This window comes from Vespula pensylvanica, chromosome 15 (genome assembly GCF_014466175.1).
Source record: "Vespula pensylvanica isolate Volc-1 chromosome 15, ASM1446617v1, whole genome shotgun sequence".
NCBI lineage: Eukaryota > Metazoa > Arthropoda > Insecta > Hymenoptera > Vespidae > Vespula > Vespula pensylvanica.
Window position 1 is genome coordinate 552,609 of NC_057699.1, and position 25,000 is coordinate 577,608.

General features: G+C 30.4%; 1 protein-coding gene across 2 annotated transcripts in view; it reads right to left on the bottom strand.

Annotated features, from left to right (window-relative positions):
- Positions 1–6,824: 6,824 nt before the first annotated feature.
- LOC122634674 (protein stum) overlaps positions 6,825–25,000 on the bottom strand; it is a 19,313-nt gene continuing 1,137 nt past the window's right edge. The window contains exons 2-9 of one of the 2 annotated variants that reach the window (XM_043823832.1): positions 18,701–18,973; positions 17,622–17,852; positions 15,167–17,021; positions 9,129–9,392; positions 8,158–8,371; positions 7,429–7,555; positions 7,135–7,329; positions 6,825–7,044 (exon numbers count right to left, since the gene is read on the bottom strand). In XM_043823832.1, the coding sequence (XP_043679767.1) occupies positions 6,917–7,044; positions 7,135–7,329; positions 7,429–7,555; positions 8,158–8,371; positions 9,129–9,392; positions 15,167–17,021; positions 17,622–17,852; positions 18,701–18,923 (3,237 nt within the window). In that variant the 5' untranslated portion in view covers positions 18,924–18,973 and the 3' untranslated portion in view covers positions 6,825–6,916. Of the gene's footprint in view, positions 7,045–7,134; positions 7,330–7,428; positions 7,599–8,157; positions 8,372–9,128; positions 9,393–15,166; positions 17,022–17,621; positions 17,853–18,700; positions 18,974–25,000 lie in introns of those variants that run through there. The other variant, XM_043823833.1, reaches the window with a different exon arrangement.

Consider the following 25,000-nt stretch of genomic DNA (forward strand, 5'->3'; position numbering starts at 1 on the left):
AAAAAAAAAGAAGAAAAAAATGAAAAAAAAATGAAAAAAAAAATAATAATAATAATAAGCAAAAGACGAATATATAGTTCGAGCATAAACGCCTCTTGTCTGTTGTGTTTCATCACAAATCGCACCTTAATCAACTTTGTCGTCGTGAAAACATATTAGTAGGAAGGACGTATATATGCGCGTAACGTATATATGCGTCAGAATGATGTAAGTAAATAAGTCAGTAAGTAAGTAAGTAAGTAAGTAAGTAAGTAAGTAAGTAAATAAGTAAAGTACTTAGTAGCGCGCGTTAGAACAGCTGGCACACGACGCTCTGTTGTATGTGAAACGAAAAAGAAAGAAAAACAAAAAAAGCAAAAGAAAAAGGAAAAAAAACAATTTTTGCTCTCTCGAAAAATAAGGCGAGCACTCTTTTCAATCGATGAGTGCCGTATTTCGAAAATGTTTCGAATTTCTCATATTAACCATCACCCCCACCCCTTCTTCCTCCCACCACCACCACTCGATGTCAAAACGAACAAAAACCAATCTGTTCATTCACTAACCCCCCCCCCTCCTGTTCCCACTATAATCACTTCTCAAAATTCTCCTCCATCCTCTCGATAGAAGATCTTGTACCATCTATTACGAATTCTGTATGCGTGTCTGTGCTGTGCTGTGCTGTGCTGTACTGTACTGTACTATACTGTACTGTGCCGGTGCTGTGCTGTGTGTGCGTGCGTGCGCGCGTGCGTGCTCGCTCGTGCTCTTCGTCGGGGTAATCTCTTCGAGAGGAAAAAGATGATAAAAGAAAACAAAACAAAAAGAAAAGAAAAGAAAAGGAAAAAGTTGAAAAGAATGTATAAAAATATTTCGAAGAGCTCGCGTTCCCTCGTTCGTCGTCTCGTTCGTCGTTCGCTCTTTTTTTAACAGGCGTACGACATTCGATGTTCGAGAAAGCACATCTCTTGTAAATTGAGATTTTCTATTATACACATGCATACGCCGCGATCTTTCTTTTTTTTATCTTTCGTTTGTCTCTCTTCGTCTCTCCATCATTTTTCTTTCTCTTGGTTCGTTTCTTTTTTCTTCTCTCTGTTTTTTGTTTGTTTGTGTTTCTTTCTTTCACTTTTTTTTTTTTTTGTTTTCTTTTCTTCGATATTTGCGAATGTTAACCCTCTTCGAGGGGTACGTGTGTTGATGAAAAGAACAAAAATAAAACAAAAAGGGAAAAAGAGGAAGAAAAAAGAATTGCGAACGAGGGAAGCTTTTATTATTTTTTTTCTTCTAGTGGGAACAATCGCGAGAGCGACCTTCTTCGATATGTGAAATTTTCATACACGCATGTGCGTTCATTATGCGCGCGTGTACGTTTTTACATATATATCATATATGTATATATGTGTGTGTGTATATACATATATATGTATATATATATGAAGTTGTCTAACGATTTTAAACAATTATTATTAAGTTTCCGATTGCTTATCATCGGGCTTAATACGCGACGTTTAACTCAAAGAAAGAGGGAGAGATAGAGAGAGAGAGAGAGAGAGAGAGAGAGAGAGAGAGAGAGAGAGAGAGAGAGAGAGAGAGAGAGAGAGAGAGAGAGAGAGAGAGAGAGAGAGAGAGAGAGAGAGAGAAAGATAGAGAGAGAAGAAAAATTCGTATAAAAATGGTGGCACTGTTTCTCGAATATGAAAGAAACGATACATGATATATAATATGAAAGAACGATTATTGTCATTGTCATTGTTATATTGTTATATCTTCTTTTTTTTTTATTTTTTGTTCTTTAAATTTTTTTATTAAATTAGTTTTTCTAATAATCATCAGAAAGAACGAACGATATGATATCACTCGAATCGAAATGGTTACGGAAATGGAGCAAGGACGAAAGGAAAGATTTAAAAAAGAAAAAAAAAGGAAAAATAATGAAAATACACAGAGAACAAAAAAAAAAGTGAATAAATAAATAAAACAGACTTAGATGTGCGATCTCCGCTGATGCATCGAAAAACGAGACAATATAACTGGATTTTAATTGCATAATTTTTCCGTAGATTAAATAAAGCGATGCTCGCAAGACCCACATGAGAGAGTGAGAGAGAACGAGAGAGCGAATGAGAGAGAGAGAGAGAAAGAAAGAGAGAGAGAGAGAGAGAGAGAGAGAGAGAGAGAGAGAGAGTAAAATTGATAGGAAAAAGAAGGAGAAAGAAAAAAAAGAAAGAAATATAAAAGAGCTACATTTTTAAAATGTTTTTCTGCTCTTTTACACTATTACATTGCTACAGTAAAAGAAAAAAGAAAAGAACAAGAGAGAAAAATAACTAAAACCTCTTACAAAGTTTCACTTGGAAATATTCCCTCATACACACGGACACATCTACATACACATGCACACGAATACGTATACAAGAAGTCGATTAAAAATTATCGAGAGAAAAGGATCACACATCGCACATACACAAGGCACAAACTTACAATTCACGCACTCATACGTAAGAGGAATTTGTTTTTATTGTATAATATAATTTATTTCTCTGTGAAGAAAGAGTAGATGGAATTATGGAATAAAATATATAAATATCGTCGAGAAAATATTATAAAAATAAATGTAAAAAGAAACGATTTATGAAGAAATATTTCTTCGAATTCTATAAAATTTATTGAGAAATATTTCTCTTTTTTTTTTTTTGGATTTTTCATTTTTCTTCTTTTTAATCTTCTTCTTTTTTCGTTCGTACTTTCTTCTTCTCTTCATGAAAAAAGAAAGAAAAAAGAAAAAAATGGAAAAGAAAGATTAAATTTTCACTAGCCTTCATAAGGTTGTAATTGAGATTCTTTCATGGAAGGAGACATCATCTCTTCTTCATTTTTTCTTTTTTTTTTTTTTTGAATCAAAAATCGATCACGTTTGTCAAGTATGATGATATTTACAGAAATAGACGTGATCGGTTCAAAGATACGTCATTGTTTCATTGTTACGCAACGAAGCGGCAGAGAGAGACAGAGAGAAAGAAAAAGAGAGACAGAGAGAGAAAAAGAAAGAAAGAGAGAGAGAGAGAGACAAGAAAAAGTAAAAGAGAGAAAAGAAAGAAAGAAATGATAGAAAGTGAATATGAATGAAAGAGAACGTGAGAATGATAGTGAGAGTGAAAGAGATATTATAATAATACATCATACATCACATACATACATATATACGTACATATATACATCCATATATATATACATATAAAATACATACATACATACACAAACACACACACACACACATCATACATACATTTAACACATAAACGGTCACCGAGCGTCGCTAGTAAAAGACATGGTAGGCTATTATTATCGTTAATAGTGACTAGCTGATAGTAATGTAGTCCTACTATTTTAGATTTATTTTAAGTTCTTAATTATAATAATGATTATACATATAAAAAGAAAAAAAAAAGAAAAAGAGGAAAGCAAAAAGGAAGAAGGAAAGAGAGAAAAGGAAAAAGGAAAAGGAGAAAGAAAAAAAAACAACATAATAAGCAACCTTTAAATATCGTACCACATTACACACTGTAACACTTCTATTATAATACTGAACTATTTACTTGTGCATATTTACATATTATGAGAAAAAAAAAAGAAAAAAAAAAGAAATCACATCATTAAAAACATATACTACTCAATATATTCAACGTCTCGACGACTCCATTCATTGACACCCAAACATCATACCATATATACCTACTCTCAGAAATATATATACCTCCACCACGCAAATATACCTCCACTATCTTACTATATACTATACTTACTACCCATAACTTATAACTGATACATACATTTTCGTACGTTCGACTTTTTATTGATCTTTTTTATTTTTTATTTTTTACTATTTCTTCTCCTTATTTATTTATTTATTTATTTATTTATTTATTTTATTTATTTATTGTTTTCTTATATTTTTTATTTTTCTTCCGTTTCCTCTTTTCTCTCGCCGTTCACTCATCCCTCGCGCGATATGAATATAATTTTGGACTCTTTGGCACTCTTCTTTTTTTTTTTTTTCATCTTTTTTTTCTTCTTTCGCACGCATGTTAAGAAGAAGACACCTTTCTCAGGTTTTCTTTCTGAACGAGAAATACATATATATATATATATATATATATATATATATATATATGCATATAATATGAACTCTGCCATATAAATATGGACACGCATGAAAATCGATGCCAGTATTTTTACAGATTAGATTCGTATGATATTATTTAAGATGTAATATATGTGTATATATATATATATTTTTTTTTTTTCCTAGTACGCGATATTTTCGATAATATTTCACACGATAGCAATTGTTATTACGACGAAGTATTGTGAGAGATCGATGAAAAAAAAAACAAAGAAAAATGAAATAACTCGCGATAAAAAATTTCTCTTAAGACAGTTCCTTCCTTTATTGCGCCAATATTTATTTTCACAGAGACATGCATAATGTAATCATGAAAAAAATGCATGCATGGTTTCGAGGATTTTTCTTCATTTTTTCAACAATTTTTTTTTTCTTTTTTTTTTTTTCTTTTTTTTTTGGAACGCTCGCCGCATGTACACGTAATTCTCTCGACACTGCATATACGTTACAAAGGCCAAATAACAAATACAAAAGTTATGTAACGAATAATTCAATTACAGTTTACACTCATATATATATCTATATATCTATATATATATATATATATGACGATGATGATGATGATGATGATGATGATGATGATGATGATGATGATGATGACGATATACAGAAATGGAGAGAGATATTTGAAAAATAAAAATATTTTTTGACGAAGATAAGAGTGCCATGAAAAAGTTTACCCTTAACTTTTATAATACCGGCCGATAGAAAGTTTCACTTGATTTTTTTTTTATTTATTTTTTTATTTTTTCCCTCTCTTTTTTTTTCTGATTTACAAATTTACATTCTTATGTTAGCATGTGGCTGACAATAATAATAATAATAATAATAATAATAATAATAATAATAATAATAATAAGAATAATAATAATAATGATAATGATATAGGTGAGTATATTAAAGAAGAAGTTACGATAAACAGATTTTTAACAAAAGCATAATTTTTTATTTATATAAGTATAAATATATACATATATATATATACACATATATATTTATATATTTATATATAAACAGTTCATACTCTCTCTAATGAAATTCATTCGATACGATCGCTTTTATCTATTTCTTATAAAAATTCAGTCGTTAAAAATCATATACGATATATATCAGAGAAATAGTTTCGTAATAAACGATAGCTTTTTTATTTATTCGAATTAATATAATTTATTATTTTAGATTAGATGAATAAATAAATAAATATTTACGTTCGAGATAAATATTACGTTCGAGTGAAGTTAAGTGTAAGGAATATTGTTATTATAAAAATATTAAAAAGAATCACAATCAAAAATGAAAACAAAATGATCACGAGATATCGTGTTTTTGAGAGAGAGAGAGAGAGAGAAAGAGAGACAGAGAGAGGGAGAAAACGCGAATATTGTACAAAAGGAAAGGAGGGTACGAGAGTTTCGAGAGGCAGTGAGTAAATAAAAAAGTGGCGTAAGTAATATATTTTCATATTTACAAGAAAAGTAGGTTAGTAATAGTGGTAGTAATAATAATAATAGTAGTAGTAATAGTAAATAGTTGTCGAGATGTCCGCGCGCGTGGACGCAAATATGCACACACACACACACAGACACACATGCACGCACGCACGTACACACAAACGCAAATGCTGCACCTCGTTTAGTGCTTTCAGCATGTAAAAATATAAATTGACGTTCGTTTTTAGAACGTGATTAGAGTAATAATCGACACGGAAGAGCTTTGTAAAAGTGGAAAGCTCTTTTAAACGACGATTCGTCGAGCGTTACAAGCTTTCGCGCATCTTTTTCAAAAATCTACTCCTTCTTCTCGTTTGTCCAATTAAAAGGAAAAAAGAAAAGAAAAATAAATAAATAAATAAAAAAGTAAAAAAGAAAAAGAAAACAGTCATCTAATAAAAACAAGGGTTAAATATAATAAAATAATATTCTGAGATTATAGAGTATAATTTCGTAAAATTCGGATACGTACAAAGGACCGTCTCTTTTTAAATGAAAATGACGGTAAGTGTATCTTTTGTGAGATTAATATAAACAGAAAGAATAAAAAGGAATTAAAAATGAAAGAAAATTTCGTATCGTCCTTAAAGACGAAAAAGTAAGAAGAAAAATATCCTGAATGACGTCGAAATAAAGAAAAATAAAACGCACAAATGACTCGCATAAAAAAGAAAAGAGAAAGGGATAAGCGAGATCAATATTTTGAATCTCTTAGAGCTGTAAATTTGGCACTTACCATATTGCGCCATTACAGCTTTTAAAATTAGAGTCTAATTTTCTGATGCTTCCATTATCACGCATTCAACGCGACAACGTCATTTTTTCTTTCTTTTTTTTCGTTTTTTTTTCTTTTTCTCAAACGAAACCATTCAATCTTAAACAAAGCAGTTCTTTTCTATCTTTCGTCGATATCGATAATACAAAAAAGAAAATTTCGTTCGTCTGGATCTTGATGATAACGATCTCAACGAATTATTAAAAGTTACACATCGATTATACAAATCGATCGTACAAATCGATTTTCTTTTGCAAATCTCAGAAGTATCTCTTCTTTTCGAAAAAGTACATGTCGGACGATAATTCCCATATCGTCCTTACCCAAGTCGTGATCGTGGTATCGTGAAGAAAGAAAATAAAAAAAAAGGAGGAAAAAAAAAGGAACGAAAAAGAAAAACTATATACCATTTAATCGATCTTTTTCAAAGAACGAACGTTCACGTTTGGAGGAAGTAAAGCCAGGAAAAGTTACTAAATCGATAGTTCAACGTGCTCTTTCGATTCCTCTCAATGATTGACTGGGTAGTCCAGGTGATATGCCAGATCCTTCGCCTGTTCTTGCTTCGGGATCACCATTTGCAGCTTCAGAAGCTTTATATCTTTTGTACTTTCCTGTGGTATTCGGTTATAAGGTGACAATGCTTTTTAAATCGTTAATTATCGAAGAAATGTCGATTATTTAATTTATTAACATCGACTTACTTGCCAAACGAACCATCGTTACACCCCACCAAACGCTCCAACCCCATCCAACAAGACAAAATAGTACTGTGAATAATTGGCTCACACCTACTATAAGATTAACGACAAACGCACCGAATCTTGCCTTTAAACCGGCCACGGCTGAAAATCTTGGCTGACCAGTGCAAAGATTAAATAGTCCGCTCCAAACTGTGCCTGGGAAATAAAATTACAATTAGATTTGACTTCAAGAAATTAAAAGTGCGAATAGTGAAGCTATCTTTCTTTCTCTCTTTCTCTTTTGCTCATTTTTACCTGTACCAGGTAGCAAGACGTTCCATATAAGACAAAACCAAGCTAGTGGAACTGGCATACAAGGAATGGCACCTCGCATCAAAGAGTTGTGCTCCACCAAAACGTCGGGTATCTTGGCCTTTGGCTCCTATGATCAAATATAAGATGTCATCTTGAAACATTAGAATTACCTACATAACGTATACTTAATTTAATATATATATATATATATATATATATATATATATATAATATAAAATAATACTATACATATTATATATATTAAATATCATAAATACAATTATAAATAATTATATAATATATATATATATATATTATATGTAATATTATGTATTATATGTATATAATATTATATATATACACGAATTATCATATATAAACAAAACATTCGATTAAATTGAAAGTAAACATTTCTTTTCCAAACGATTAAAACCAATCATTATTCCGATTGATTGACAAATTTACAATGATACTAAGTACTATCATAAATTTTAATACGTACTTATCTATCTATCAAGTGTATATTGAATCTTTTTAAATAGTCCAGAATTATTTTTAAATAAACAAAAAAAAAAAAAAAAAAAGAAGACGGAAGGAAAATAAAAAAAAATATAAAAAATTTAAAAACTAAAAAGAACACAACTTTTTCGTAGATATAATATAATCGAATTATGAATATATTTGAATATATTTTTGTATGGATGAAAGGGTGGGGGAGGGGTTTGTTACCTCAGAAAGTGGAGGGGGCGCGACACTAGTTAGACTGGGCTTGGCACGTATATCTCTTGTGCGTTGTACATCCGCACATTTACATTTGCAGCTGGCAAAAAGCCGTTGGCAAAGGGCGGATAATCTTCTCTCCGGCGGAAAACAAATATTAGGCTCATCCGGTGCGACTCTATCTCTTCTTGCACAGCATCTAATTCCTTTAGGACGTGGACATCTGTATGAAAAGTGACATTTGAAGAAAAGAAGATTCAGATTATTAAATAAAATAATTAAAATTGTAATATAGGAAAACAATTTTTTTTCGTAATTTCATATATCACTGAAACATTTCAATTTTGGTATTATATATATGTGTGTGTGTGTGTGTGCATGTATATATATCTATGTATGTAAATATATATTAATTGCAAACTAATTTATAATAAGAATAAGTCATAAGAATAAGTTAAAGAGATAGAGAGAGAGAGAGAGAGAGTGAGAGAGAATTAATAATTTTCATTTTTAATAGACTGAAGTGTCATTTTTTTACGAGACAACAATACTTCTTTTTAAAAATCTTAAATCATCTCTGACATAATGCTGACTAATCTTGGTTAAATTTTAAAATCTATCATAAAAAAAAAGAAGTATATTAATTTTATCATAGATGTTACTTCACCTAAGTATACAATATTGCATTTTATTTTATAAAATAGATAATAACAAAAATAAATTCTATGAAAAAAATTCTTTTATTATTATTATTATTGTTGTTGTTGTTATTATTATTATTGTTATTATTACTATTATTATTATTATCATCATCATCATCATCATCATCATCATCATCATTATTATTATTACTTAACATTATATATACATGAAAGTTATGAGAAAATTAATTATTAATTTAATTACTAAAATTAATTATTACTTTTTTTTTTAACGATAAAAAAAGAGTGAATGAAGTAAAAATTATTCTCTCTACAAACCTGCATCTTTTCTTGAACCTGGACCAACAATCGATCGGTATCTCATCAGCAACGTCGTGTCTCGTTTCCGTTTCGTTTCCCATAGCCACCGTTTCCCTCTTTCTAGACCACGAGAGGATCTTAGAATTACGTCGACAGGCCAGACACTTCATACTTGGAAAACGTTCGTAATAACGGCCCAAGGTCCTTCTCCATCGACTAAGGGGCTTGTCGGCACTTGGTCTATCTTCCTCCGAGGTGAGTTCACCTGCTGTCTGCAACGCCCTGCGCAACACCAAAAGGAGAAGGTGTGCCTATCAAGCTTTTAAACTTATTAAGCATCCTCGAGCTAGCTCGTTAACTCGACTCAAGGATGGGCCAACATATAGAAGTCTACTAAATTGGCTTTTCGTTGCTAGCTCCAGACTTTATATACATACATACATACATACATACATACATACGTATATATATATATATATATAATTAATGTCAACCATGTCTGAGAGTATCTTTTGCCTCAAAGTATCTTTTCCAAAGAGATCCTTTGAAAAAGACGACAATAGATATTACTTAATAAAACTTAAAGAATCATCGATTTAAAGAAAATAAATATCACGTTTCTTATTTTGCGGTTGAAAATTTTATATTATAATTCACAATAGTATCGTCATGATGCACTAAGATTTAATTAATCGTTGGAAACCCTGCTTGGAAACTAAACTGTCGGTACGATCGAAGAACACTCACGAGGTACCGCGAAAATCGATTTGGAATTCTCGAGTGTAATCAGTTTCCAGTTTTGTCGCACGGTGACTGTTGTAAATAAATGGGTAACCGTTGACCATCTTCGGCACAATCGTCGAACGACTTGCAAATTGCGGCTGCCGCAGTACACCTTCGAAGTCGGTAAAAGTTGCGACCATTGGAGGACTTCAGGACGGAGGACGAAGGACGTGTGGAAGGCTAGTATTAGTGGTGGTGGTTGTGGTACTGGTGGTGGTAGCAATGACTGGTCGAGCCTAAGAACAAGTCACGCGATCATTTTCGACCGGCGTCCCCTTAAGCCACACCACACCGCACCATTTTAGTCTTAAACGTCTGGAGTAGCCACTACCAGCTTGACCAAGACCAAAAGATCGATAATACTGAACTGTTAAGTTCCTTATGCTGTTCTTAGTACCTTGCACTTTGCGTCTTAGAGTTATTTACGAAAGTTACTTTACCGTACATTTAGATCATTTTCATGTTCCGATAGATTTTAATAATTGATTATAACTAATAATATTCTTATATATCGATTTTTATCGGATATTAACTTTCTAAGAATCTGTATATTTCATTTCGTCAAGGTTCCTCGGTATCGATAATTATGCAATCTATAATAAGAATATGTTTTAAAGGTAAATATAATATTATAATTCCTCGTGTAAAATTCTTAAATGTCCATTAAAATTTTTTCATTTTTCTTACATATCTCAGTTCGTACTTTTCTTATATTATTGATTCTAAACGGATTTATTTTCTAAGAATCTCGAAATTATTCTTCAAGGTTTTTTTTGGTATATATCTATATCGAATATATATAACTGTATAATCGTTACAAAGAATACGTTTTAAATGTAAATATAATCGTTTGTTACGTGACACTCATAGTTACCCTTCGATACGTTCATTTTCCGATCAATTTTAATTCATCATTGCTTTTATACCTTTCTTATCATCGATTTTAAACAAATTAACTTTCTTTCAATTAAATAATTTTTTCGATATTAATTATCATCAAACTTTTACTTAAGAATATTATTTAAATGTTAAGTTTAAATTCTACTTTGATCTGTTAATTTTCTAATCCACTATAATTCTTATCAGCTAATGTTGTCGTTATCATCGATTTTTAATAAAGATTCAATTCGTTGAGAAGAATTTGAAAATTATTATTCAGTATTTCTCGTTATTGGTAACTATAAAATTTATACAAAAAGTATGTTCTGTAGGCAAATATATATTTATATCTCAGTTAATACCTTCCTTATATTATCGATTTTAAACTGATTCATTTTCTAAGATTCTCGAAATTATTCTTCAAGGTTTTTTCCAGATTTTAAAGGTTATATAGTTATATATATATATATATATAACTGTACAATTGCTACCAAGAATATATTTTAAATGTAAATAAAATCGTTTGCTACGTGACAGTCATAGTTTATTTACTCTTCGATACGTTCATTTCTCGATCAATTTTAATCGACCTTAGCCTTTATACTTTTTTTATCATATATTTTAAACAGATTAACTTTCTAAGAATCTAATAATTTTTGTGTTAAAGTTCTTGGATATTAATTATCATCAAATTTTTACTTAGAATATTATTTTTACTGTAAATATAATCATTCGTCATGTTTAATTTAAATTCTACTTTGGTTTCTTAATTTTCTAATCTACTATAATCCTCTTTAGCTAATGTTGTCGTTATTGTTAATTTTTAATAAAGATTTCATTCGTTAAGAAGAATTTAGAAATTATTTTTTAATGTTTTTTGTTATTGTTAATTACATAGTATCTTTAATAAGAATATATATATATTTTTTTAAGGTAAATATAATAAATCGCTACGTGAAACTTGAACTATTCACTGATTAATTAATTTTCTAATCATTTAATAATATCTTTCTTATCTATTACTTTCATATAAAAATTTCTAAATTATGCTTTTTGCACGAGGTGTTTAGATTATGATGATAACAATCAAATTTTTCTCACGTGTCAAACATAAATGTAATCGTTGAAGTTTAATGTGACGATTGGTTGTAAACGTTTCTTCAAAGTTTTACAAAGTTCTAAGATAAATCATAGACGGCATTTGAAAGTCGCGAAAAGTTTTAAGGAGGCACGTCGAGAATTAATCGATAGGGCGTGACCCTGGAGAATTGCGATGACGATGAGATGTACAAACCGTAGAGAGGATATTTAAAAATAGAAATGAAAGAGGGCTGAGATAACACACATTAGAGATTAACATACGCGTGTTGGATATTTAATGATTTTACTTCTCCGATCTCGTGAATAGAGTTTGTTAAATATTTCATATATTCTTTTTCAAAGCTTTCTCTTAAATTTTTCCTAAATATTTCTAAATATTTCACCTTTTTTTTTTTCTAATATCTCCAATTCGATAGAAACTTGTGGTTTATGTTTTATTTTATTGTCATATAATAATACTTATTTCTATAAATTATTTTTTTGTATTTACAAGATAAATAAAATAATTAAATATGTATTAAATTGGTTTATAAATAAGTATCGTTTTATAGGAATAAACTTCAAATTCATATTAGCGCTTATATTTATGTATCTTTTTTTATATTTTTAAGAAAAATGAAATATTTATCTATTTATTAAGTCGGTTTATAAATAAGTACCGTTTTCTTACGATAAACTTGTAATTCATACTAATACTTATTTATGAATCGTTTTTTATATTCACGAAAAAATAAAATATTTATATTAAGTTGATTTATAAAAAATACCGTTTTATTAAAATCAACTTTTAATTCATATTGAATGACTATTTATATGAATGATTACTATGAATGAATTTTTATATTTATAAGAAAAATAAAAGTATTTATATTCTCTCTCTCTCTCTCTCTCTCTATTTATGTGGTTGATTTATAAATCAAGAATCATTTTATTGCAATAAATAAACTAATAATGACACTTATTTATAAATCATTTTTTATATTTACTATTCCTTTTAGAGAAGTAAAAATATTGTATATATTTATTAGATCAATGCATAAATGAGAATGATTATATTCTAATAAACTCCTTATTTCTAATTGCACTTATTTCTGAATCATTCGTTACGTACACCTACATATACAAAAAAAAAAAAAAGAAAAAAAAAAGAAAAAAGGAAAAAAGAAATTGAACTATTTATATATTAGCTTAATTTCATTGTAACAAATTTACAACTTATATCGGCTAATTATTGATGAATCGATTTAATAGATGTAGAAATATATAAAAAAGAAGAAGAAAAAAGTACGGATATACATGAATCTTTTTTCTTTTTAATATAAAAAAATGATTATCCTCTTGACGATAGCGTCGTATTCGCACGTCGATATCTACATTTTCATCTTGATGTAATCACCGACGCGATTAATCATCAGTACAGCTAGACACGTGTACGTGACTCCGGATTTGTTAACCCTTCGGTTCCGCTTTGTCCTGCTTTCCATTGGCTGCGAGGCGTAACGATAGAACGCGTGACGACGCAAACCAGGCGTAAAAGTCGATTTCGTAGTACTCTATTTTCTATGCTAGTATGCTAAGGACACGACGTATGTAAAAAAGGCAACCTTACGAGCAAACTTCGTGACCAATTTTCAATATCTACTTACAGTTATACCTCCTAAGAAAACACAAAATTTGCTTGCGACACGACCCGTGTTTCAGCGTTAAAAGGAGTTTCACGTTGAAAGAAAGGAAGAGAGAAAAAGGGAGAGAGAGAGAGAGAGAGAGAGAACAGAAAAAAAATTAAAAAAAAAAAAAATAAGTCAGTAGGAGCTTTGCGTGTACGCAGTTAGATCCTCGGTAGATAATTTTATCTATATATATATATATATGTATATGTATATATTTTTCTTTCCCTTTCATCTGTAAATCAATCACTTTAATTGAGGTTTAATTGGAAAAAAAATCTCTCTCTCTTTCTCTTTTTGATTTAAAGAAGAAAAGTATTTGGAGAAAAGAAGTGGGTATCGTGAAAAAGAAAAAAGAAGAAGAAAGAATAAGAAGTACGAAAAAAATAAACGGTTTGGTAGAAGTGGTAGTGCGGTTGGAGGAAAAGAAGTTGCAGCTAGTTAACGTTGACGTAAAATGTAAATATATTCGTGATAAGTTCGTTAGATGCTGTTAGATCCTTCCGAGATATCTCCCGTTCGTTCATACGGAACTTGTTCATGCGGTCATGTAAATCTCGTTGGAGATCGATATAGTCTGGTTCGGACGTTACGATCGATCCTCCGAAGCCGGTTAGAGGAGGTTTACAACTATTCAGAGGTTAAGGAACCCTAGAGTTCGAATAGCAAGCACACAAAAGCATAGGTAAGTAAGTAAGTAAGTAAGTACGTATGTATGTAAGACTCATCCTCGACTAACATAGTTCGTCTCTCTATTCGTTACCCCACACTAATTCCTTTTAACGACTATGATACCGTAAACCCAACGAAACCTCTGGTAAGACCATAGCTCACCGTAGTTCACGGTTTATTACTTATTCCTTTAGCTTTTATCAGGATTCTTTGATATAGTTACTCTTTGATATAGTATAACAATTTTCTATTTGTCGATTAGATCTAGGATAATCTTGAAATATATGAAATATATGTGTATGTATGTATAATTTGACTTTATATTTGCACGTATAATTTTATCTTTTCATTTTTTACTTGTCCAAAGTAGAATCTTCGTAGGTCTGTTATCTCAGGTCGTATACAATGATAACTAACAGCGAGTTTAGTTTGCGCTCCGTGTATTCGAACAACGTTGCATTTGACCGAGTTTTGTAAAATTTTTTTTTCTAATTTTCTTTCCTTTGCTTTCTTTTTCTTCTTTTCTTTTTTTTTTCTTGTTGTTAAACTTAATCATCCATTTGAATTTTGTGTCCCATTTAAAACGAAGAATTGAATATTATTATTAATTTTGACGATAATAATAGTTATCGAGAGAAATGATCGACGAATATTGAAACGATCAAAACTCCGATGTCAATCGTCGATAAACAGCGTAATTATTATCTTTTTGTGAGTTAAATTAATAGAAACGACTTTACGTCATTAAGTACGAATAAGATAGGAATAGATCACGATACAACGATCAGAATGCGTAACATAGATCTTATGCAAGCACGTAATCTATTACATCGTGATGCGATAAACGTAACTACATCTGCTGCGTAAAACTTATAAAAATTTATGTAATTATATCTATTACATAGAATAATGAAACGTAAAAAAAGGTATGAAAAGGTATAAAAAGGAACTTACGTTGGTTCGCCATTTTGTTCCGGTCTCATCACGTTTCCGCTCAACGTCTCGATCTCATCCGGTCGTTTGACCACATGCATTCCCCTTTTCACTCTTGGCGAGGAAACTCCTTTGACGGTATCAACACTGACCCCGGTATCGGTAGATCGTTCACTATCGTTAGACCCTGTAGAAAGTTGGGTCAATGACCTTTTCGGTGTATTTCCATTTCCTTGATTCTCATTATTTCGTGTATGAATAGTTTTTAAAGGAACGTTCCCGATTGCGCCAGAATCACCAATGGAGTTCACAGAAATGCCATTGGTTCGTGACATAGTCGTTGTTGTCGTTGTAGTCGTCATAGTATTAGTTATTATCTCGTTACCTTTAGCGTTTGTTTTCAATGACGACATCGTTCCAGATATTCTTTCCGTTTCGTTCGACGAAACCAAAACATTTTGCCCTTGGTCAATAACATTTTGCCTCGTTTCAGTTTCAACGGTTGCCTCAGTTATTACTCTATTTCCAATAACCTTGTTAGATCTCGATGAAGACGAGTTACCATCGGCTATCGTTTTATTATTAATCGTACCGCCGATCGTATTCGTGACGATAACGTCGTTACTTGTTATAGATTTTCCATCGTTAATGTTTTTATCCGAATCGGTTATTTGTACGATGTCGATTTCGTTTGTACCGTATTCTAACATGGAATTATTCGAAACCGGTGAAAGTTCGTCGACGAAATTTGATCGTTTGTTTGACTTTGGATTCTTTGAATTTCTCATAATAGAACCCTTCGAACTAGCAGAGTCGTTCTCCTTCGAAACGTCGAAACGTTCACGGCTGGTTGTACGATTATAACCCCTATTAGTTCGTGCGCTATTCAAACGAGATTTAATGGCATTGTTCGAGTTACCCGATGAATCACTAGCACCTTCCTTGTTCGTTGTTGAATAACGTTCGTTGTTCGTTTTCGTTGGTGTACTATAAACCGCATTTCTTTTTCGCGTATTTTTATCATCATGGTTTTGGCCACTTAACAGTCTCGATTTACCGTTCGTATCCCCGTTTTTCGAAAAGGACGATTCGGATTTTCTTGATACGTCGACAAACTGTCCTTCGATTTTCGTCACATCTATTGGAATTCTTGAATTATCGATACGTAATGGTTGCACCGCTGTAGTCGTTGTCGTATTAACGACACTTGACGTACCAGTTACACCAGATGTCCTTTTCAAAAGATCCGCCAGACCAATTTGATTGTTTACGTTACCATTACCTGTTCGTTCGTTGTTGTTTACATTAATCGTACCTTCTGTTTGACCGTTTTTCTCATTATCATTGATTTCCTTGTTTCTCGACATCTCGGGCATGCTGACACTTGACGAAACTTTGGATCCATTGTTTTTCAAAGGTATTCTAGATATTTTGGAGGATGTCACGTTGTCATCGGTTGTTATGAATCTCTCTCTTTTTTGATTGTTTTTCGGTGGTGATATGAAACGTGAAACGGGCGTGACCATCGTCGTTGTATTCCGTTGAAGATTTTTAACATTTTTAGGATCTCTCGTTGATGTTGCCCGTATATTTGATTTGTCAACTTTCGTTGGTGTGCCACGAATCGGTGATAGTTTCGATGGTGTTCTGATTACTGCTCGATCACGTCTCGATCTGGATGAATCGTTCAAAAGATTATTTCTACGTCCTTCATTGATATTATCGATACTGCCATGAACGCTCAACCAATTTTTCTTGTCACCTCGACGTCCAATGTTTGGCGATACTCTGTCATCTGTTGTTTTGCTAAGAGAAACCGATCGCCGTCGGGTTGGTTGAGGTATCAAACTCTTTCTCGGACTGCTCTGTTGAGATGCTAAAATTAAGATAATACATAGGATTTTTACAGGTACAACGTCTCTATTTGTTCTTGAATAAAAAATAAATTTTTCTTTTTTATGTATAGCCTATATACCTAAAGCGATGCTCGGTCTGGTCGATTTTTAATGCAGTTAAATCTTTCGGTATATGAATTAATGAGCTCGAATGAAAATCAACAGGTTGTGTAAAAGTTTATAGGAGAGAAAAAAACAGAGAGAGAGAGAGAGAGAGAGAGAGAGAGAGAGAGAGAGAGAGAGAGAGATCCAATTATTATTACGATTGTGAAATTATATATCAATCTTTAAATCGTTTCAAAAATATCAAATTATTCGATTGGAACAAATACGATCAAGTCAATTATTGTTCCCTTTCTTTTCTTTTTTCTTTTATATCGTCACTTTTTCACTTTTGTTTGTAGATGTAAAGTATTGTTTACAGTTTTTTTTTTTTTTTAGTTTTGTTTAGACGTTTATAAATTATCATCCGATTGAAACAAGTTAAACGAGGTTGATTATCGTTTTACATAATGTTTTTCCTTTTTTCTGTCATATATTCTTTCTTTTTTTTTTTTTTTTTTTTTTTTTAACGCAAGTACCTCTCGAATCATTTCGAACGTTTCTTCGATGGCTTCTTCTTAGATCGAGATAATCATCCGGTGAATCTGGTCTTGATCTAGGTGGTGGACCCTTGAAACCACGACCTCGAAACGGTGAAACTCTTCCTGGTGGTTGAGTAGGCGAGACACTCCTTGATTCCGGTGTGGCTGGTCTACTTTCAGCGATTATCACGAAACTGGAACGACGATGGGCCCTACCAAGGGCTGTACCTATTGCAAGGATCCTTTGATCAGCTTTTTTCATTCTTTTAAATTTTTGATTAGTTCAGATATTGTATAGGTTTCGAGAAATTTTGTAAATAATGTACTCAAAGTTATCAGTTAAAAAGCAATTCCTTCTTATTCTATTTTTGTTATTCTATTTTTGTCAGCTGGGATTGTAAATCTGAAAGATATTAAATACTTGGACGTTCTAGAGTTTTTCTCAAATTTTAGCAATTACATATCCGCAATCTTTTGATGTTATTTATTTATTTTTTTAATAGTTATTCGTACATTGATCGAAATTTTCAAAATTTAGATTTGAACAATACTTGAAATGATTAGAAAATTGTATATGTTTCGTACATAATTATTTATATTTTTATCGAAAAAATGAAAAACATATCCCTAATATTTGAAATAATTATAATCTTCTGTATATTTTTTATATAAAAATAATCGTTTATCGAAATAATAAAAAAAACTTATATTTTAATAATATTTGAAATGATTAGAATCTCGTGTGTCGTTTTTTTTTTTTTACATATCCCTATGTATCCTTTTTATGTAAAAATAATTATTTATATTAATTAATTAAAAACTTGTATTCGAAGAATATTCGAAATTATTCAAACCTTATGTATGTTTTATACATAAATATAATTATTCACTTCACGTTAGTATTAGAATCGTTTATATTAAAAAAAAAAAATAATAATTTACATATTTATCGAAACAATAACGAATTGATATTCGAATGATATTTAAAATGATTAGAATATTTTCCTTTTGAGATGATTAGAATATAATATTCGAAACGATTCGAGTATTTTAATTTCTCTATTGTATCATCATACCAGCTGGCACCAATTTGTAAGGTTCTGGTGCGGTTGGTGGTGGCGGTGTTGGTGGTTGAGCTGGTAGTTGTATTTTTGGTGATGTCGTCGATCTTGGTTGTGGTATGATCGACGATGACGACGACGACGAGCCGAGATAGGAAGAATCTCGTGTCGTGAGAACACGAAATGGAGGCGACGCTCCAGTTTTACGGGTACCACGGACATCGTCGAAGCGTCTCATCTTAGCTGATCCCACGTGTCCTTCATAGATGCTGACGTTTTTACTCTCACCTGATTGAACAAATTTAAATAGTCGTTCTCGTACTAAGTTAATAGTTGCTATTTATGTCGAAACGTCAATATGTAATATATATGACTCAATATTGATGTTTATTTACACCTATACTGAATAAAATATTTATACTCGGATCATTTATCTAATAAAATACTTACCATTAATTAATAAAAATATTGACTAAAATAGTAGTTCGATATCGAATTTTTAATAATTATGAGTATTTAGTTTTACTATGGTAGACGATATATGTAAATTTGTAAATCGTTAACAATTGGAAATATTCGCATATGTAATACTGTTAATAATGTTATATGTATATATATATATGTTTATGTTAAAATTAATATATATATATATTATTATAATATATATAATTATATATAATATTTACATATATATATATATTTAATTAGATAGTAGATATAGATATATACGTTATTGCAGATATATATTATATAATAATATTAGTAAATCTATTTTTGATTAGTTATTAAAAATAAATACGTGTCTGTATGTTGTATCGATATTAATCAAATTATTTGTAATTAACTAATATAGATGTTGTATATGTAAGATTATTAATAAATTTACACACACACACACACACACACACACATTTAATTAATGCAAATAACATATACTATTATAAATGGAATGGTATTAGAAAATTTAAGTATAATCAACTAATATATTTAACAACTTATTTTTAATTAATTAATACGAACACATATCCATCTATTGTTATACATTCAATACCGCTAGTGAAGTTAAAGTTTAATTATAAGCGATACACATACACATCTGTTTCATTATACTGGATATTATAAAAAAAATATATTATTTTATTAAGCAATTTCCTTAAAGCGGCTTCCATTTAATTTGCCCACTTTCGACTTTTCGAAAGTACTCGTATGCTCGTTTAGCCCGAAATAATACTAAGGAAGAGATGTAAAGTCGAGAAAGGGGAAGGATTCGTCTTCGTTTCGGTCTGATGCCTGGTTAATTATTAAGAGCTCGCGTAATACTGTCATTATACTACATACGCCGATGTACTACTGTACTAGCTAATTTCACAGGATTCTTCTTTCGTGGCGTTCTTTTTTTTCTTTCTTTTTTTTCCTCTCTCTTCCTTTTTTTTATCGTTACGTCTGGCCGAGCTAAAGTTTAACGTCTTCCTTTTTCTCTTACGATATTATGAAGTGCTATGGGTATATCGCACCTCCTTTACGCTCTCTTAATCATGCTGGAACATATGTGGCGTTTCGATTTGCACTGGTGATTTTTACGTCATCTTACTTACTGCACGAGCTAACATATCCAATAATTTTACATCAACGTAACAATTTATTCGGATTCGATTAAGTCTAACGAAAATTTAAGAACAAAAAAAAGAAAGAAAGAAATTTTTTTTTATACTCCTAAAGAGGACGATATGTTTTTTTCATTTTTCATTGTACGCCTAACAACAGATATGAATTAAAATGAAGAATTTATCTAAAAGAAAAGAAAGAAAAAAAATAAATGAAAAAAATGAAGATAATATGTAATTACGAAATGTCTGATTTTATTTTTAATCTGTATTGTTTGAAAACCAAAATATTCGAAAATCATTATGTATTTTTGTTAGAATGATAAGGAGAGAGAGAGAGAGAGAGAGAGAAAGAAAAAAAGAAATGTTGTAAATCAAAAAACATTGAGTTGGACTGACCAGTAAACGCCTTAAAATCTACTACCCTTGGTTGAAAATCAATGGCTAGAATGTAGGGAATATCGATTGATCGAATTAACAGGAGGCAAGGCATGTTCATTTGCTCGAAACGATTAAAAATTTTTCTTTCTTCTTTCTTTTTTTTCTCTTATTCCTTTAAGACAAGATAATGATGCAAAACAAATAATTTTTTAAAGATTAAGCCTCCTCTTCTTTTTTTCTTTTCTTTTTTTAAACGATAGTACATAGCTGACAAGTTTCCGGTAAAAAAAAAAAAAGGAAAAAATATGATAAAAATTATTTAACATCACGAATCGTGAAAAAGAAAATTCTATATAAGAGACTCTATCTAACTCGTTTATTCGTAGTTCCTAACGAATACAAGATTAAAGGAAGTGTCAAGTTAAACTGCTTTTAGAATTTAGATGCAGTTACGTTCGAACGAGTGCGACCTCGTGTCCAAAGTATAATTCACGGTCTCTTGTCGTTCGTTAAAGGAATACCATGCTAATATTTATGACTACCGTTTTCTACCAACGAATAGACAAACGCGTACACTTGCACCCGCCCGCATAGAAAGATCGAGCGATATAAAATAGGTTAAAAATTTAATATAAATTTGACAAATCCGAACTCTTCTTCGTTTTATCCTCTTCCGTTCAAAATAACGACAAATTTATGTTGTTTTTCTTTTCTTCTTTTTCTTTTTGTTTTTTATTTCTTTCTATTCCCCTATTCTATAAAGAAATAGATCATCGAAGAAGGTCTAAAATTTATGGCCGATGAATAACTACGCAATTTGTATACATTTTTTTTTCTTATGTTAAATTATACGTCATAAGAAATAATAGTGAATTGAGGCACGGTATATAATGATGTCAACGACTCCGGCAATCGTGAAAGTTGCCGATGTGTCATGCTGCAGTTTCTTTTGCAAAATGTGCACATTTATGTACAAGAGAAAAAGTATGGAATCATATTCGAGAAAAGAGAAATCATATTGTATGATTAAAGTGTCATCAGTCTCCCTTCGTTTCTATATATTTTCTCTTTTAACAAACGTAAAAACAACGTGGTAACGTAAGCCGATATCTAAGTTTCTCCAAACGCGTATTATTTATTTATATTTACAGTTACATATTTATTTAACATCCGTAGAAATTTCAAGTAATATTTACTAAAATGATCCTGAATTCAGAAATTTTTTCAGTCGAAAGTAGATTTCTCTTTTTACCGTAAAAATAATGTACGTAAATATAAATAGATAGATTTTGTTTCCTTTCTTATCATTTATAAAATATTTTTATTAAATAAAAATTATATACAAATTATATAAAAACAAAACTGCTGTAAAAATGATTACAAAGATATAATTTAATTTCGAAAGAAAAATAAAAAAAAATGGCGATCTTGAAACGCCGTCGGAATTGAGCAAATATGCAGAAAATTAATTATTAATCAACTAATAATCAACTACTTACGAATAGATAGTTTTTACGCGTGTCGTTCATAAAGTATTCATAGAATTTTATATGAAAATGAGCGTCCATTTCAAAAAGAAAGGTCTAAAAAAAATTATGGTCGTCGGAATTGAACGATCATACAAATAATTTACTATCGATTAACTTTTCATGAATACATAATTTTTTCTTATATCATTTATAAAGTATCTTTATGATTTTATGAAAAAAAAGCCATAAAAATGACTATAAAAGTGCTTGGATATTCGAAAAAGAAAAATCTAAGAGATCTTATCAATTAATTAATAATAAACTATTTACGGATACATAGTTTATCCACGTGTAATTTATAAAATGTCTATAGAATTTTATAAAAAAGTTTATAAAAATGATCGTCCGTTCAAAGGAGAAAAGTGTCAGAAAGGAAAGTGCGAAAAGAAAAATGGCGGCCTTATAAAGCATCGTCGAAATTGAAGGAATATGCGATTGCGCGTTAACGCGAAAAGTGTTCGCAATTTTTCAGGATACCCACCTATGCGCTGTGCACTCTATCTAATTATGATCGTCTACCTGGGAGCGCCGCAGCAAAGAAGTAACCGCCCACGTCTCTCGCACTCTTCCAAAGCTAAGAAATTCTTACTTATAAATATCTATATATATGTATATATATGTATATATATATAATGTGTGTGTGTGTACGTTTATATACTTGTACGTATGGACATACGTATGTATGTATGTATATATGTATGCATATATGTATGTTTGTGTGTATGTATGTATGCATATATGTATGTTTGTGTGTATGTATGTATGTATATATGTATGTTTGTGTGTATATATGTATGTATGTATATACATACATATACATATATATATATATACATACGTATTTATGCGATAACGAGATATCATGCACGGATAGAAAATTTTAAACCGATAAAATTGCTCAACTCTCTTTCCTCGTCACGAGGAACCTAAGAATCTAGGACGAACTAGAACGATTTTTCTTATTTCGAGTTCTTATAACGTGTCCTTTCGATGATCAATCTCAATTACGTGTTCGATTGTCCTTTATAAGAACGCGATACCGAAGAAAAATTAAACGAGAAAAGAGATCCTTGATTTCGTCGTTCGATCGACCGAAGGACCTCCTATTTTTATCGAAATTTTTATCGCACATTTTACGTAACAACGATTCATGTTTTTTTATTCAAGAATCATTAAATTATTTCATGGATTATCATATCAAGTTTAAACGTCCCACGGATGTATTATAATTATTAAAAACTCTATTTTTGAAGAACATAAAAATTCGCTCAGTCGTTTAAGTAGGATATTAAACTTTAAAATCGTTTTCATGAAATTAATATAATATAATAATAAAATATATTCGAATGAAATGACTTTTGTTCTTGATATTCGTTTAAAATTCTGAAACGTATTTAAGGATTAGTTAGATTAATTTTTGTTTAATATCATGTTACTTAGAATCAGTAGTCATATATTTGATTAATTCGCTTTTCAGGATTAATTGTTAAGACGAATTAATTATTAATTTCGTATTCAAAGTTTAACATTCGTTAATACAAGTTATACAGAACTATCTATAACCTTTTGTGTTATATAATTTTTGTTTATATACGAATAGTACGATACGTTCTGTGTAACTTGCCCGTTCTAGGTTTACGTACTTACGTACCTCTATATCCGCGTTTATGTTTACGTTCTCAAGGATAGACTTAAATGACGCATTCCAACAACTCACGATCAGTTATACTCTAACGTTCCTTGTGAGCACTCGTGTGCGTATCAGGAATGATCTTCGCTCCTTTTTATTTTCATTTATCTATGTAGATCCAATGTACTTACATATAATAAATATAATAGTTAGATATTCGCATAGTTTTCGATTAACGAACTGCTTAATTCATCTTCGAAACTTTCTCCCAATTAAGCGATAAATATTATTTTTCTTTTCTTTTTTCTTTTTTCTTTTTTTTTTTTTATTAGATTGAACGATATTTTTTTTCTTTTCGACGTATAGAGAAAAAAAAAAGAATCTTCCGAAACGTTTGTATATTTTATCTCGTCTTATTATTTATGGAGATAATACTAATCAAAATCGTTAATTTTACTTCGGTTGAAAATAACGCCACACGATAAGTGCACCGTACTTTTACTCGAGGATCTTTATCTTTATATACGCTTTCTCTTTCATATTTGATTTTATTCGTTAAGTTGTCTCTTTCAAAGACCCGAGAGATATATATCTAGAGGATCGTCAAAAATTTATATATATCTTTCATACTCAATCGAATTTTAGATTCTCATGTAGAACTTTTACCATTTCGGAGCTAACTAAAACTTTCTATGATACGTGGTTAAAGTCTAAGATAAGGGTATCGTTTCAGCTAACAGATTTATGAGAGACCGATTTGAAAAATAATCTATGTCAGGTCATGCTTACGCGGAAACGATGATTCTTCATTACGGAAATTAATTCAAAAAATATCAATGAAACTAAACTTTTAATTCGAAGATTTATTTATAACATCGAACAAATAAAAAATACTTCGATGGTTTTAAATATTTTATTATTATTATTATTATTATTATTATTTCTTTTTTCTTTTTAATGCAGTAACAATTTACTCTTAAAAACGAACGAAAATGTCGAAAGCTAAATTTTAATGGCTTCTTTTTGTTATCCTTACTATCAAGGATAATTCCTTCATATTTGTTTTTGTTTCCATGAAACGTTGTTCGATGTATTAGTGAAAATGTCGTAAATTCAAATGTCATATTATTCAAATATCGATTCGTGAATCCGTGTGAAACTATTAGAATTA